A 14,950-nucleotide genomic window follows, 5' to 3' on the forward strand; every position below is an offset into this window, starting at 1 on the left:
CGAGTTTTCAAAATGCTTTTTATTATTGTCAGATAATTTATTCCTTTCTCTCAGACTCTTTAATTATCAACTGATTCTTTGATTTGATATATTTTGTCTCCTGATTAACTGCTAATATTGCTTAATTCAGAGCTACTTTTCCTCATGCTGAGTTTTAGATGAGGGGATAACAAAATGAATGATTACTGCCATCTAAGGACTATTATAATTTATTATGAACTTTACACTCTTTATATGTTCTAGAGAAAAATATGTGAAGAGATCTGTTGAGGCAGAAGAACTGATTGTTTTACTTGTACAGAGCCATCAGAATTTAGTCTGAACTGAAAATATTAAAATGAAACTCCCAATGTCAACATACATGGTAGTATTTGGGGGGGACCTTGAAGAATAGGAAGGAATCGGTAAGTGGAGATGAGGAAAGGGTGCTTAAGCCTAAACAAACCGTTGCATTTTGCACTGGATCTTTGAAGTAGTATTTTAACAAATAAATTTCATATTCTATGAATACTCTTGGGAATTCTGACTTTATGAATCATGAGTTGCAGTTCTTTTAGAAGACATATAATACTTCTTTCATGTGGTGTATTCTATATCACTCCATTAGAAGATTATGTTCTGCTTTACGCATGAAATTGTCTGCCAGAGTATTTTAGAAATGGGAGAAAAAAAAACTATTGTGTTTTCCAGTTAATGCAGTTGGTATACTGTTTGAACAGGTGCTTAGAGAAAAAATTAAGTTCCAAAACACAATTTACCTGGGGAGTGAATTGTTTTTAAACTAGTATCACAATTTAGAGAACATTTTTCATATTCTTTTACCTGTATGTAAAAATATTTTTCCTCAGCACAAATCTGTCTCCTTGAGAGTTATCACCTTTCTGTGTATAGGCCCTAGTTTATGTGCTGCACAAAAGGGCACAGGTAAAGATGTTTGAAAGGGTTGAAATGCAGCTCTTCTCAGCTACTAAGAGCTCTTCTCTAATTCCTTTTCCCAGAGGACAAACACACTCCAGTTAGAGAAGCCCCTATCCTAGAAGTGATTATACATTTGCTTTATTTAGTGAGTGGATTCAGCACTTACCTTCTAGAAGAGTATAGGCACAAATTAGGAACTCAGTAAATATTTTCTGCATATATAGAATATTCAGAAGTCCAATCAAGATGAAATTCCCCTTTGATCCTGTCGTTTGGGCAGATTATTATATATGTCTCTTGTGATTTAGAAAAATTGACTACCCAATCTATGGTTTTCTTGAAGTAAAATTCTTGGTTTATATGGGTAATTCAGTTCGTTGTGCTTTGCCAATTGTTATTGCCAATATGCTGGGCTTTTGTTTTTTTATATTGCTGTTCTTGTGATTTAATGGTTTAAAAATCTAACTTATTAGGGCACCTGGGTGGCTCAGTGGGTAAAGCCACTGCCTTCAGCTCAGGTCATGATCTCAGGGTCCTGGGATCGAGCCCCGCATCGGGCTCTCTGCTCAGCGGGGAGCCTGCTTCCTCCTCTCTCTCTGCCTGCCTCTCTGCCTGCTTGTGATCTCTCTCTGTCAAATAAATAAATAAAATCTTAAAAAAAAAAAAATCTAACTTACTCAACTAAATTGAGTGTATGTTAAATATTCATTAAATAATTTGTATCTATATATTAATGCACATTATACTTAATATATTTAACATTTTATTTATAAAATATTTATTAACATACTTTTATTATAAATATTTATACTTTATATATTAAAATATTTAAATTTTAATTTCAGGTATATTATATTTTTTTGCCCATGTGACCTAGTTTCCCAGGGCTATTCTTTCCTACCTGTTCAACTCTTGGCTGCGGGAATGAAGGAAGTGACCAGAACTTGGAAAATAGTAGGTGGAGTCACACATGCTAATAGCTATTACAAAAATGGCTGGATAGTCATGATAGCTATTGGATGGGCTCGAGGTAATGTTAACATTATGTGTTTGTAAATATTCTGTTACTGATATATTACTGTTACTGAACGATTGTCTAGCAAAATTAATAAAGATCACATACTTTAGTAACAGTATTTTTGGAAGAAGGAAGTCTTCTCTTGGCTAGTAAAGTTAATTCATAACTAGCACTTTCACTAGTACTAGTCATCAGCCATTATTTTGAGCCTGACTACCTTACAATATAAAATTCTTCTGATTGATTTGATTAGTAACTCAGAACCAGAGAGATTCATAGTTAATTAAGGTATAGTACCACCATAAATAAAATAAGTTGACTTAAGAAATTATGTAAAAAGATTATATTAAAATTTGCTCTTTTTTGTATTTTTTTTCATCCCAAATAACTAGAAGTAGTAAATATGATTGATTATGGGTTCATCTTTACTCTGTATCATGTAGAAATTGAACAAATTTCCCTAATCTCTTATTGTATTGTACTGCATCTAAAACTAGTATCAGGGAATGAAATGATAAAGCAGAAAATTTTAGTTTTCAGGCCTGAAATAAACCTTTAGGAACATCTCTGTTCTTGAGGCTCCTTAACCTTAATTTTAACCTTAATTTTGATATGATAGACAGTTGGCAACACTGACCGAAGGGAGGAATTACAATTATTTCAGTACCATAAGTATACAAGAAAACTATTTTATTCCTACTCAAAATTATATTGGGATTTTCTTGGGTTGTTTCAAATACTTCCTCCATAAAATTTGGCTAAATATTCTTGTTTTATTTTTAGGTGCAGGTGGTAGCATTATCACGAATTTTGAACAGTTGGTAAAAGGAGGTTGGAAACCAGAAGCTGATGAATGGCTGAAGATGTCCTAGTGAGTTGGTATAATCTATACTGAGACCAGCTTTTTATCCTTAGATCTTACCACATTTTTAATATGGATGCAATGGAGCTTAAAAAAATAGTCATGATAATGGGAGGAGAATCAGGAAACTTACTCTTTCAAAAAGTCTGCTCTCTCAAATGTAGTTTTTAAAATAAATATTGATTCTTTTCTCTGTGGGTTCCTCCCCTTAGAAAATAAAACCAAACCAGAGCTCTTGGATTTTTATAGAATCGTGGGAACAGTGTTTTTTTATGGAGAAAAAAATACATAGGAACACACTTCACTGGATGGAAATGAATCAGTTGCAGGTTTTTGACATTTTCATTAATGACTACATTACTCAGATTTCAAATTCACATAGTAGTAAAATGTTAAGCTTATGGGAACAAATCAGTTGGTTATCATAAGACATTGTTGCTTTAAAAATGAGAGTTGAGCTTAATTACACATAAAAATAAGATTAGAGAAGGTAAACCACTCTATAATTGTAGGATGCAGAGACTACCTTTTGCATCCATTTAAGAGAATCTGATCATTAAATGTTATCTAAAGATACTTACTCATTCGTAAATAAGTTCACAGATGTATCCCTGATGCTCCCGAAAATGAAATAGAGAGATGTAATTATTCTTTCCACAGCTCAAGAAGGAAAATACTTAGGGAATTGTGGTCATAGTAAACAAGGTAAGGAAAGACTCCATTTAAAAATAAGCTCATTAGAATAGATTAAAAATGAAGTTGAGAAGCAGTCTATGTGATGACGTATATGTTTCTGTGGACCAATAAATTCTAGGAAATTTAACTTAGAAGGAAAGTACCCCTTAAAGTGTGAATGAGGTAGTTTAGAAATAGAACAAATAAGGCTTTGATAAGTTATAAGTAAGGCATTAATGAGATTCAAGGGAAATTTTTCTCATTTTGAGCATATGCCTTGAAATGTCTTTCGTAAAACATTTCTTGGGCTCTTATAACCAAAATCAAATTGTTTCTCCTTTGTTCAAAACCTTGGGAATGACTGCCCAGATGGCCTGTAAAATCCTCCCAAGATCTGCCTTTCTTCCATACCCTATTTGCTTTGACTTCATTTCTTACTATTCTTTCTTTTGCTTGTATCCTTGAACAAGCCAGGGAACTTGCACTGTATTCTTGAATAAATCTACCACGTAGTAGATACTCAATAAATATTAGATGAATGAAAGAATTATCAGTTGGTCAGATGAGATTGATCACTGGTTTGTTACGGTATTTTGTGTATGTGTGTATATATAGAAATTTCCATTTATGTATTACCAAATACTTTTGCATAGTAAAGAAAGCCCATATGGTCTTAGAGAATACGTACATTGTCATAAACACAATGTTGGTAGAATTATGAATGTTAAAGGTGAGGGCTCAGAAGAAAATGAGGAGCATGATATTGGAAATTGGAGGAGATGTGATATAGTTAATAGTGGGAGAAAACTTAGTTGAGTTGTTTGCTACAATTACATGGAAAGCATAATTTGTGAGCAGTGAACTTGGGTATTTAGCTGAGGAGATTTCAAAGCAGTGTTACAGGTCCGGACTGGTTTCTCCTTGCTGCTTTTAGTAGAGTGAGAGAGGAAAAGAATTGAGGGAATAACTGCTGAACAAGAAAACAAGATGACGATTGGGAAAGAACTCAGCCTATACAGATTGCAAAAGATGATTAAGTTAGGAGATTCATTTTTAGTAAAGTCTGTTGTGGAGACTTTCTAAGTCTTACTCTAAAGGTAAAGATTGAAGGGTGCAGCTGGAAAACTTTTGCTGTTAGAGAAATGAAGTGTGTGACTCATGGATCCATTCAGCCACCACAGCACAAGCCAGGAATGCACCTGAGATTATCCAGAAAAGATACATGAAGGACCATCTTAACTGATATCATGGATCCCTGTGTCGTATGCTGGAGACTCACAAGGTTTTTGAAAATGTTCTATCAGTAGAAACACTGCTAGCTTTTCGCTGAAGGGGACAGAAATAAGGTGAAATAAAAGGAGGCTGTCAGACTCCCAAAAATTTATAGGCAGGAAACAGGCTGATAAAACTGCTCAGCTGCAAACGTGTGTTACCCTTCAAAGAAAAGGAAAAATGAATTTTGGCTGGGAGCCATGTGCCTAGAGGTCTGAGGCCAGGCTCACAGGTTAGAGTCCAGGGCAGAGGCCAGAGCCACGAGTGTAGAGGTTGAAGCTGTGGACTCAGAGTATGGAGCCTAATGTCACAGGGGATTATTCCTAGGCTTTGGAACTTTGAAACCTAATGGAATTTGCCCTGCTGGATTTTGAAATTGCATAGGACTAGTGATCTCTTTTTTCCCTCCTTTCCTTTCATTTTCTCCCTTTTGGAATGGAAATGTCTCTGTTACCATATACCTATTCTACTATGGTATTTTGGATGCAGATAAGCTCATTTTCTAGTTTCATCGGAAACTAACATAAGAATATTTTCTAAATGCATCCTGATCTTCCAAACCAGTCTCATGGACATTTTCCTAAATCTCAGTCCTTCTCCAACTCCCTGTATCATTTTATTGTCTGCAGAATCCTTGCTTTTCAGATTCAGTGCTTCTGAATTTATGCTCTAAGGGAGTGCAATCCAAAATGGAATGTGAGTGTGCTAAGAGGAACCTATGATGAGGCACTGTGGTACAGAACCCAAACTTAGAAACAAAGAATAGCAAAATGACATTAAGATAAGCCTAATTTCTTTTTCTCTTAATCTCATCCTTTTTTTTTTTTTTTTAAGATTTTATTTATTTGACAGATAAAGAGAGATCACAAGTAGGCAGAGAGGCAGGCAGAGAGAGAGGGAGAAGCAGGCTCCCCGCCGAGCAGAGAGTCCGATGCCGGGCTCCATCCCAGGACCCTGAGATCATGACCTGAGCCGAAGGCAGAGGCTTAACCCACTGAGCCACCCAGGCGCCCCAATCTCATCCTTTAAAAATGTCAATTTGGTGTACACTTTTATAATACAGTTTTACATATATGTAATTTATAAATTAATTGATAATCACATATTAGTGTCTTAAAACACTTTTTTTTGTACCAATAGAGATGCACAGTTAAAAATTTTAGAGACCACTGTTCTAAAACATGAGTGCTGCCCAGTCAGCTGTTGCACAAGATCTACACCCGTTGCCCAAAGCTAATCCTGTTTTGAACTCAGTCCTCAGCTTATAGTAAATAAATAGGTAATTTTTCATGAAATGAAATTTGTCATATTTTGCAATGTGGCATTCTAAGAGTTTATCATTTATCTTTCCTAGTTGTAAGCACAAAGCTAGATAATGATCTGTTGCTAAGATATACTTTAAATGTGTGGCAAATGTATAATATGAAAGTTATGTTTTTTGTAGATTAACATCTTACTATAGATGTTAAAATTTCAGTATTAATTTACTAAGATACTAGCGAACACTAATATTCTGTGCTGGAATTAGCAAAGTAATGTGCTAGATCTGGCTTATACTGTTATATGAGACCTGATTGTATCTGTCTCTTCTTCCACTCTGCATAGCAGCCTGAAATTTACTGTGGTGGGAGTATTTAAACCATGGAAATGTGAAAATACTATATATCAGGGCTTTCTTTTCCTTTTCCCACCTAACTGAAGGAGCTTGTTGTGTATGATAATGACTAATCTTTTTTCAAGTCCTACTGTGGAACATGGGACTTTGAAATCTTTGTGAAAAATTATTATAAGGTCAAATGTGTTTCAGAAACACTGTATATAGAAATGAACTCTTATCAGAGAATCATCATATATGTATGAACATTCTAAGATCTCTGGTATTTTATCAGAGTGAAATTATACTTTATATAGCTTAGCACTTCTAAAATTTTATAAGTATAAATGTAACTCATTTTTGTCTATTAATAACTCATTAAATTAATATTTTCCAGAGTATTTTTTGAGAAATATAGAGATGGATCATGTTTGTTACTTACTGACTTATAATGTGTTTTATTTTCAGCCCTGCCAAGGTAACCCTACTGGGGTCAGTTATCTTCACTTTCCAGCACACGAAGCATCTGGCGGTATCAAGGCATAACCTTATGTTCCTTTATACCATGTTTCTTGTGGCCACAAAGGTAAGAATTCAAAGTAGCTGTAAATCAGTATTCTGAATTCTGTACGACCAGAATTCTGCATACTTTGCAAGTAACAGGAACATATATTTTTAAATATTATTACAGTCTAAAAAGGTAAATTTTGGGTTATTTATTCAGTGTATCCATGAGCTTCTGAAGCATAGCTCTTCTTTGATTCCTCATTTGACTTATGCCGGGCTATCAAGAAAGATTTGCAGATAGTCTAATAGTATATTGGACACCAGAGAGTAGTGGAAATAGCTCTAGCTGATCAGAGACTGCAGACAGCATTGTCTCATTTGTAAAATTAGGTACTTGGCGTAGATGTTCTCTGAGGTTCCTTTAAGCTTTAACATTACAAAATTTTATAGTAGGACATACTTGTGCTTAGTCTCTTGTATTATTACTGCCTCGTTGGAAGCTTTATTCCTTCTTGAAGATAGAAGATAGTGTGGTATAAGATCACAGGTTTTGGAGACAGGTAGTCTTAAGTTCAAATCCTAGCTTTGCTGAATAAGGCAAGTCATTTAATGTCTCTGAATCCTGATTTCCTCATCTTCATTGTATGATTGTTGAGAGGATTGGAGATGGTGCATATCCTTCTATCACTGTGACATATCTTATGAATTCTATTTGCATCTTGAGGCTAATTCTGATTATTGTTATTCTTACCATTATTAGATATTGTTCGCTATTCAAAAGTAGATGGTTGGTTTTAAAATAAGATTATTATTTAAGTGTAGAGGAATTCTATAGGTATTTTTGGTTAAAAATTTACCCATGGAATTCTTAAAAGGAAAACATTATGTATTATATAAATTTTATATCTTAGAGTCAAGTTGTTACAGGGGTCATTTCCTTTTGTTTCAGTAGTCTCTACAGTGGAGGTGATCTGTGGCTGTATTTTAAGTACTGCAGATATCTGAGGCAGTTTCTCTCATATGTGTCCTTCTCTTCCAGTCCTCACATTTTGAGCTGTATGTGTTTTTTGTGACAGCTTATTGAGATATATGTTACATACCATAAAATTCATCCATTTAAGTGTACATTTCAATGTTTTGTTTTTGTGTAGTCACAGAATTGTGCGGCTGTCACCATAATCAGTATTAAAACATTTTCAGCATTCCAAAAAAACCCAGCATGCCCATTAGCAGTCTCACATTTTGCCTCAGGCCCCCCAACTGTGGGCAACCACTGTTCTACTCTCTAGTGTTTTTGTTTATAAATTTGCCTGTTCTAAGATTTCGTGTAATTGGTATCATAAATACGTGGCTTTGTGACATGTTTCTTTCATTCTGTGTAATGTTTTTGAGGTTCATCCATGGTATAGTATGTATCAGTATGTTACTCCTTTTTTATTGCCAAATAATTATCCATCATATGGATATACCACATATTGTTTATCCATCATTTGATGGATATTTGGGTTGTTTTATATTTTGGTTAGTAGGAATAATGAGCCATGAGCATTATTGCACTTTTTTTAATGTGGATATGTATTTCATTTCTTTTGGGTATGTGATGTAGAAGTGGACTAGGTAATCATAATTCTGTGTTTAGCCTTTGGGGAACTAACAGACTGTTTTCCATGGTGGTTTCATCATTTTACATTCCTACCATTAGTATATGAAAATTCTCATTTCGTATACCATCATCAACTCTTGTCTTTTTTATTAGAGCCATTCTAGTGGGGGTGAAGGAGCATCTCATTGTGATTTTGACTTACATTTCCCTGATGACTGATGATGTTGAGCATCTTTTCTTAAGCTTCTTTGTAGATCTTCTTTGGAAAAATGTCTCTTCAGATTACTTGCCCATTTTTAATTGTTTCCATTTGTCTTTTTAATGTTGAGTTGTAAAGAATTCCTCATATATTTTGCATCCTAGACTCTTACTAGGTTTCTGATTCGCAGATGTTTTTTCCCATTCTGTGGATTGTCTTTCACTTCCTTAGTCATGTTTTAGAAGCACTGATTTCTAAAATTTTGATGAAATCCAGTTTACCTATTTTCTCTTTTGTTGTCTGTGCTTTTGCTGTCTTATCTAAGAAACTATTGCTAAATCTAAGGTTAAAAAGATTACCTCTGTTTTCTTCTATGAGTTTTAAAGTTTTAGTTCTAATATTTAGCTCTATGATCTATTTTGAGTTAATTTTTGAGTATGGTATGAGGAAGGATTCAATTCAACTTCATTCTTTTACATTCTGTGGATATGTATTTTAACATACATATTCATTACATTCATTATTTTACATGCATATTAATTACATTCATATTCAGGTTCTACGGATATCTTGTCATCCTAGTATTATGTGTTGAAAGGACTGTTCTTTCCCTCATTGAATTGTCTTGGCACCCTTGCTGAAAATCAGCTGTAAATGTGAGGGGATTTTTTTTTTCTCCCTCACTTTTCTTCCCCTCATCTAATTGCTCACCATTCTACTCATACCATACTGTCTTAATTCATTTAGCTTCATACTTAGTTTTGAAATTGAGAAGTGTGAATCCTCTGAATTTATTCTTCCTAAGGATTGTTTTGGGCATTCTGGGTCACTTGGATCTCCATATAAATTTTAGGTTTAATGTCATTTCTGCAAACAAGGCCTGCTCATATTTTCTTAGAGATTGCATTGAATCTGTAAGGAAGTTTGGGAGTATTATCACCCTAACACTGTTAAGGCTATCAATCTGTCAACACAGATGTCTTTCTATTTATTAGGTCTTTTTTTTTTTTGAATATTTAATTTTTAATTAACATATAATGTTAGCCCCAGGAGTACAGGTTAGTGAATCGCCAGGTTTACACACTTAACAGCACTCACCATAGCACATACCTTCCCCAATGTCCATAAGCCAACCACCTTCTCCCTACACCTGCCTCCCAGCAACCCTCGGTTTGTTTTGTGAGTTTAAGAGTCTCTTATGGTTTGTCTCCCTCCTGATCCCATCTTGTTTCATTTTTTCCTTCCTTACCCCCCAAAACCTTACTTTGTCTCTTAACTTCCTCATATCAGGGAGATCATATGATAATTGCCTTTCTCTGATTGACTTATTTTGCTCAGCATAATACCTTCTAGTTCTGTCCAGGTCACAAATGGCAAGATTTCATTTCTTTTGATGGCTGCATAGTATTCCATTGTATATATGTGCCACATCTTCTTTATCCATTCATCTGTTGATGGACATCTAGGTTCTTTCCATAGTTTGGCTATTGTAGACATTGCTGCTATAAACATTCAGGTGCATGTGCTCCTTCGAATCACTACCTTTGTATCTTTAGGGTAAAATACCCAGTAGTGTGATTGCTGGGTCATAGGGTAGCTCTATTTTCAACTTTTTGAGGAACCTCCATGCTGTTTTCCGAGTGGCTGCACCAGCTTGCATTCCCACCAACAGTGTAGGAGGGTTCCCCTTTCTCTGCATCCTCACCAACATCTGTCGTTTCCTGACTTGTTAATTTTAGTCATTCTGACTGGTGTGAGGTGGTATCTCACTGTGGTTTTGATTTTTATTTCCTTGATGCCAAGTGATCTTGAGCACTTTTTTATGTGTCTGTTGGCCATCTGGATGTCTTCTTTGCAGAAATGTCTGTTCATGACCTCTTCCCATTTCTTGACTGGATTGTTTGTTCTTTGGGTGTTGAGTTTGATAAGTTCTTTATAGATTATAGCCCTTTATAGCCCTTTATCTGATACATCATTTGCGAATATCTTCTCCCATTCTGTCAGTTGTCTTTTGGTTTTGTTAACTGTTTCCTTTGCTGTGCAAAAGCTTTAGATCTTGATGAAGTCCCAATAGTTCATTTTTGCCCTTGCTTTCCTTGCCTTTGGCGATGTTTCTAGGAAGAATTTGCTGCGGCTGAGGTCAGATGCCGCCTGTGTTCTCAAAGATTTTGATGGATTCCTTTCTCACATTGAGGTCTTTCATCCATTTTGAGTCTATTTTTGTGTGTGGTATAAGGAAATGGTCCAGTTTCATTCTTCTGTATGTGGCTGTCCAATTTTCCCAACACCGTTTGTTGAAGAGGCTGTCTTTTTTCCATTGGACATTCTTTCCTGGTTTGTCAAAGATTAGTTGAACATGGAGTTGTGGGTCCGGTTCTGGGCTCTCTATTCTGTTCCACTGATCTATGTGTCTGTTTTTGTGCCAGTACTGTACTGTCTTGATGATGGCAGCTTTGTAATAGAGCTTGAAGTCTGGAATTGTGGTGCCAACAACTTTGGCTTTCTTTTTCAACATTCCTCTGGCTACTCAAGGTCTTTTCTGGTTCCATATAAATTTTAGGACTATTTGTTCCATTTCTTTGAAAAAAAAATGGATGGGATTTTGATAGGGATTGCATTAAATGTGTAGATTGCCTTAGGTAGCATAGCCATTTTCATAATAGTTGTTCTTCCAATCCATGAGCATGGAACATTTTCCCATTTCTTTGTGTCTTCCTCAGTTTCTTTCATGAGTACTTTATAGTTTTCTGAGTACAGATTCTTTCCCTCTTTGGTTAGGTTTATTCCTAGGTATCTTATGGTTTTGGGTGCAATTGTAAATGGCATTAACTGCTTAATTTCTCTTTCTTCTGTCTTGCTGTTGGTGTATAGAAATGCAACTGATTTCTGTGCATTGATTTTATATCCTGACACTTTACTGAATTCCTGTACAAGTTCTAACAGATTTGGAGTGGAGTCTTTTGGGTTTTCCACATGTAGTATCATATCATCTGAAAAGAGTGATAGTTTGACTTCTTCTTTGCCGATTTGGATGCCTTTAATTTCTTTTTGTTGTCTGATTGCTGAGGCTAGGACTTCTAGTACTATATTGAATAGCAGTGATGATGATGGACATCCCTGCCATGTTCCTGACCTTAGCGGAAAAGCTCTGTTTTTCTCCATTGAGAATGATATTTGTGGTGGGTTTTTCATAGATGGCTTTGATAATATTGAGTTATGTGCCCTCTATCCCTACACTTTGAAGAGTTTGATCAGGAGGGGATGCTGTACTTTGTCAAATGCTTTTTCAGCATCTGTTGGAGTATCATATGGTTCTTGTTCTTTCTTTTATTAATGTATTGTATCACATTGATTTGCGGATGTTGAACCAACCTTGCAGCCCAGGAATAAATCCCACTTGGTCATGGTGAATAATCCTTATAATGTACTGTTGGATCCTATTGGCTAGTATTTTGGTGACAATTTTTGCACCTGTGTTCATCAAGATATTGGTCTGTAAATCTCTTTTTTTTGAAGGGGTCTTTGTCTGGTTTTGGGATCAAGGTAATGCTGGCCTCATAAAATGAGTTTGGAAATTTACCTTCCATTTCTATTTCTTGGAACAGTTTCAGAAGAACAGTTATTAATTCTTATTTAAATATTTGATAGAATTCCCCTTGGAAGCCGTCTAACCCTGGGCGCTTGGGAGATTTTTGATGACTACTTCAGTCTCTTTACTGGTTATGGTTCTGGTTTTCAATTTCATCCTGGTTCAGTTGTGGTAGTTTCTGTCTCTAGGAATGCATCCATTTCTTCCAGATTGTCACATTTGCTGGCGAATAGTTGCTCATAATATGTTCTTAAATGGTTTGTATTTCTTTGGTGTTGGTTGTGATCTCCCCTCTTTCATTCATGATTTTATTTATTTGGGTCTTTTCTCTTTTCTTTTTGATAAATCTGGCCAGGGGTTTATCAATCTTATTAATTCTTTCAAAGAACCAGCTCCTAGTTTCGTTGATTTGTTCTATTGTTTTTTTGGTTTCTATTTTATTGATTTCTGCTCTGATCTTTATTATTTCTCTTCTCCTGCTGGGCTTAGGCTTTCTTTGCTGTTCTTTCTCTAGCTCCTTTAGGGGTAGGGTTAGGTTGTGTATTTGAAACCTTTCTTGTTTCTTGAGAAAGGCTTGTATTGCTATATATTTTCCTTTTGTTTTTTTAAAATCTGATCTTATACGCTGTGTCTTTTGACTGGGGCATTTAGCCCATTTATATTCAGAGTAACTATAGAAAGATATGAATCTAGTGTGATTTTATTACCTGTAAGGTGACTCTTACTGTATATTTTCTCTGTTCCTTTTGGGTCTATGTACCTGTAGGCTCTCTCTTTGCTTAGAGGCCCCCTTTCAATATTTCCTGTAAAACTGCTTCGGTGTTTATAAACTCTTTTAGTTTTTGTTTGTCCTGAAAGCTTTTTATCTCTCCTCCTATTTTCAGTGATAACCTAGCTGGATATAGTATTCTTGGCTGCATGTTTTTCTCATTTAGTGCTCTGAATATATCATGCCAGTTCTTTCTGGCCTGCCAGGTCTCTGTGGATAAGTCTGCTGCCAATCTGATATTTTTACCATTGTATGTTACAGACTTCTTGTCCTGAGCTGCTTTCAGGGTTTTCTCTTTGTCACTAAGACTTGTAAGTTTTACTATTAGATGATGGGGTGTGGACCTATTCTTAATGATTTTGAGGGGGGTTTTCTGTGCCTCCTGGATTTTGATGCTTGTTCCCTTTGCCATATTAGGGAAATTCTCTACAATAATTTGCTCCAATATACCCTCTCTCTTTCTTCTTCTTCTGGAATCCCAATTATTCTAATATTGTTTCGTCTTATGGTATCACTTCTCTCTCAAATTCTCCCCTTGTGGTCCAGTAGTTGTTTGTCTCTCTTTTGCTCAGCTTTATTCTCTGTTATTTGGTCTTCTATATCACTAATTCTCTCTTCTGCCTCATTTATCCTAGCAGTAAGAGCCTCTATTTTTGATTGTACCTCATTAATGGCTTTTTTGATTTCAGCTTGGTTAGATTTTAGTTCTTTTATTTTTCCAGAAAGGGCTTTTATTTCCCCAGACAGAGTTTCTCTAATATCTTCCATGCCTTTTTTGAGCTCAGCTAGCACCTTGAGAATCATCATTCTGAACTCTAGATCTGACATGTTACAATGTCTGTATTGATTAGGTCCCTAGCCTTTGGTACTGCCTCTCGTTTTTTTGTGGTGAGTTTTTCTGCCTTGTCATTTTATCCAGATAAGAATATATGAACGAGAGAATAAAATACTAAAAGTGTAGCCAAGACCCCGAAAAATGTGCGTTAACCAAATCAGAAGAGACCCCAAATCATGGGGAGAGGAAAGGGGGTAAAAAGAAGTTAAAAAAAAGAAATTAAAAAAAAAGAGAGAAAGAAAAGAGAAAATATATATGTTAGACTGGTGAGTAGAACAGAGCCACCCACTTGATTTTGGGAGTATTTTGGTCTCCTAGAAGAAACTACCTCCCAAAATTTTAAAGAAAGAAAAACAAATATATATATATATATATACACAAAAATAAGGGTAAACACGATTAAGGGATGGAATCTGATGGTAAAGATGAAAATTAAAAAAAAAATCTAAAAAAGGTGTTGATAAGTTGGTTGGGAAAAGAAAGAAAAAGAAAGTGGAGAGAATTTGCTCAGGATAGAGACTAGAGCAAACCCTGTGCTAGATTTAGGGTGTATTTTGATCTATTAGAAGAATTTGTATCCCAAAATTTTTTTAGAAGAAAAAACCTTATGTGTATACAAAAGATAAAGTTAGATACAGTGAAAGATAAAATATGACTATAATAATAAAGGTTCAAAAAGATTTTTTTTAAGAAAGGTGTTGTTAAGATAAACTAGATAAAAAACATTAAAAGAGGAAAGAGTAAAAGTTAAAAAAATTAGAATAAGAAAAAAATTTTTAAAAATTTAATTAACTTTGCAAGACTAAAGAATCATGGGGAGAAAACCATAAATTCCATGCTTTGCTTTCCCCTCCTCTGGAATTCTGCTGTTCTCCTTGAGTGAGCTTGATCTTGGCTGGATGTTCTTGCTGATCTTCTGGGGGTGGGGCATATTATAGTGAATCTCAAGTGTCTTTGCCTGAAGTGGAATTGCACTGCCCTTTCCAGGGGCTGGGCTAAGTAATCTACTCTGGTTTGCTCGGGAGCTTTTGTTCCCTGAACAGTTTCTGTAGCGCTCTGGAGGATGGGAATGAAAATGGCGTCCTCCCAATCTCCGGCCCAGAGGAGTC

The 14,950-nt window shown here is 35.4% G+C and overlaps 1 protein-coding gene across 1 annotated transcript in view; it reads left to right on the forward strand.

Moving 5' to 3' along the window:
- The window catches only part of TMEM38B (transmembrane protein 38B), a 56,541-nt gene that overhangs the window by 24,774 nt on the left and 16,817 nt on the right, over positions 1-14,950 (forward strand). The window contains exons 3-5 of the mRNA XM_032860774.1: positions 1,764-1,948; positions 2,720-2,807; positions 6,808-6,925. Coding sequence (XP_032716665.1) covers positions 1,764-1,948; positions 2,720-2,807; positions 6,808-6,925 — 391 coding nt within the window. The remainder of the gene's footprint in view (positions 1-1,763; positions 1,949-2,719; positions 2,808-6,807; positions 6,926-14,950) is intronic.

The sequence above is a fragment of the Lontra canadensis genome, unplaced genomic scaffold, assembly GCF_010015895.1.
Source record: "Lontra canadensis isolate GAN:19392208 unplaced genomic scaffold, GSC_riverotter_1.0 scaffold19, whole genome shotgun sequence".
Taxonomy (NCBI): Eukaryota; Metazoa; Chordata; class Mammalia; order Carnivora; family Mustelidae; genus Lontra; species Lontra canadensis.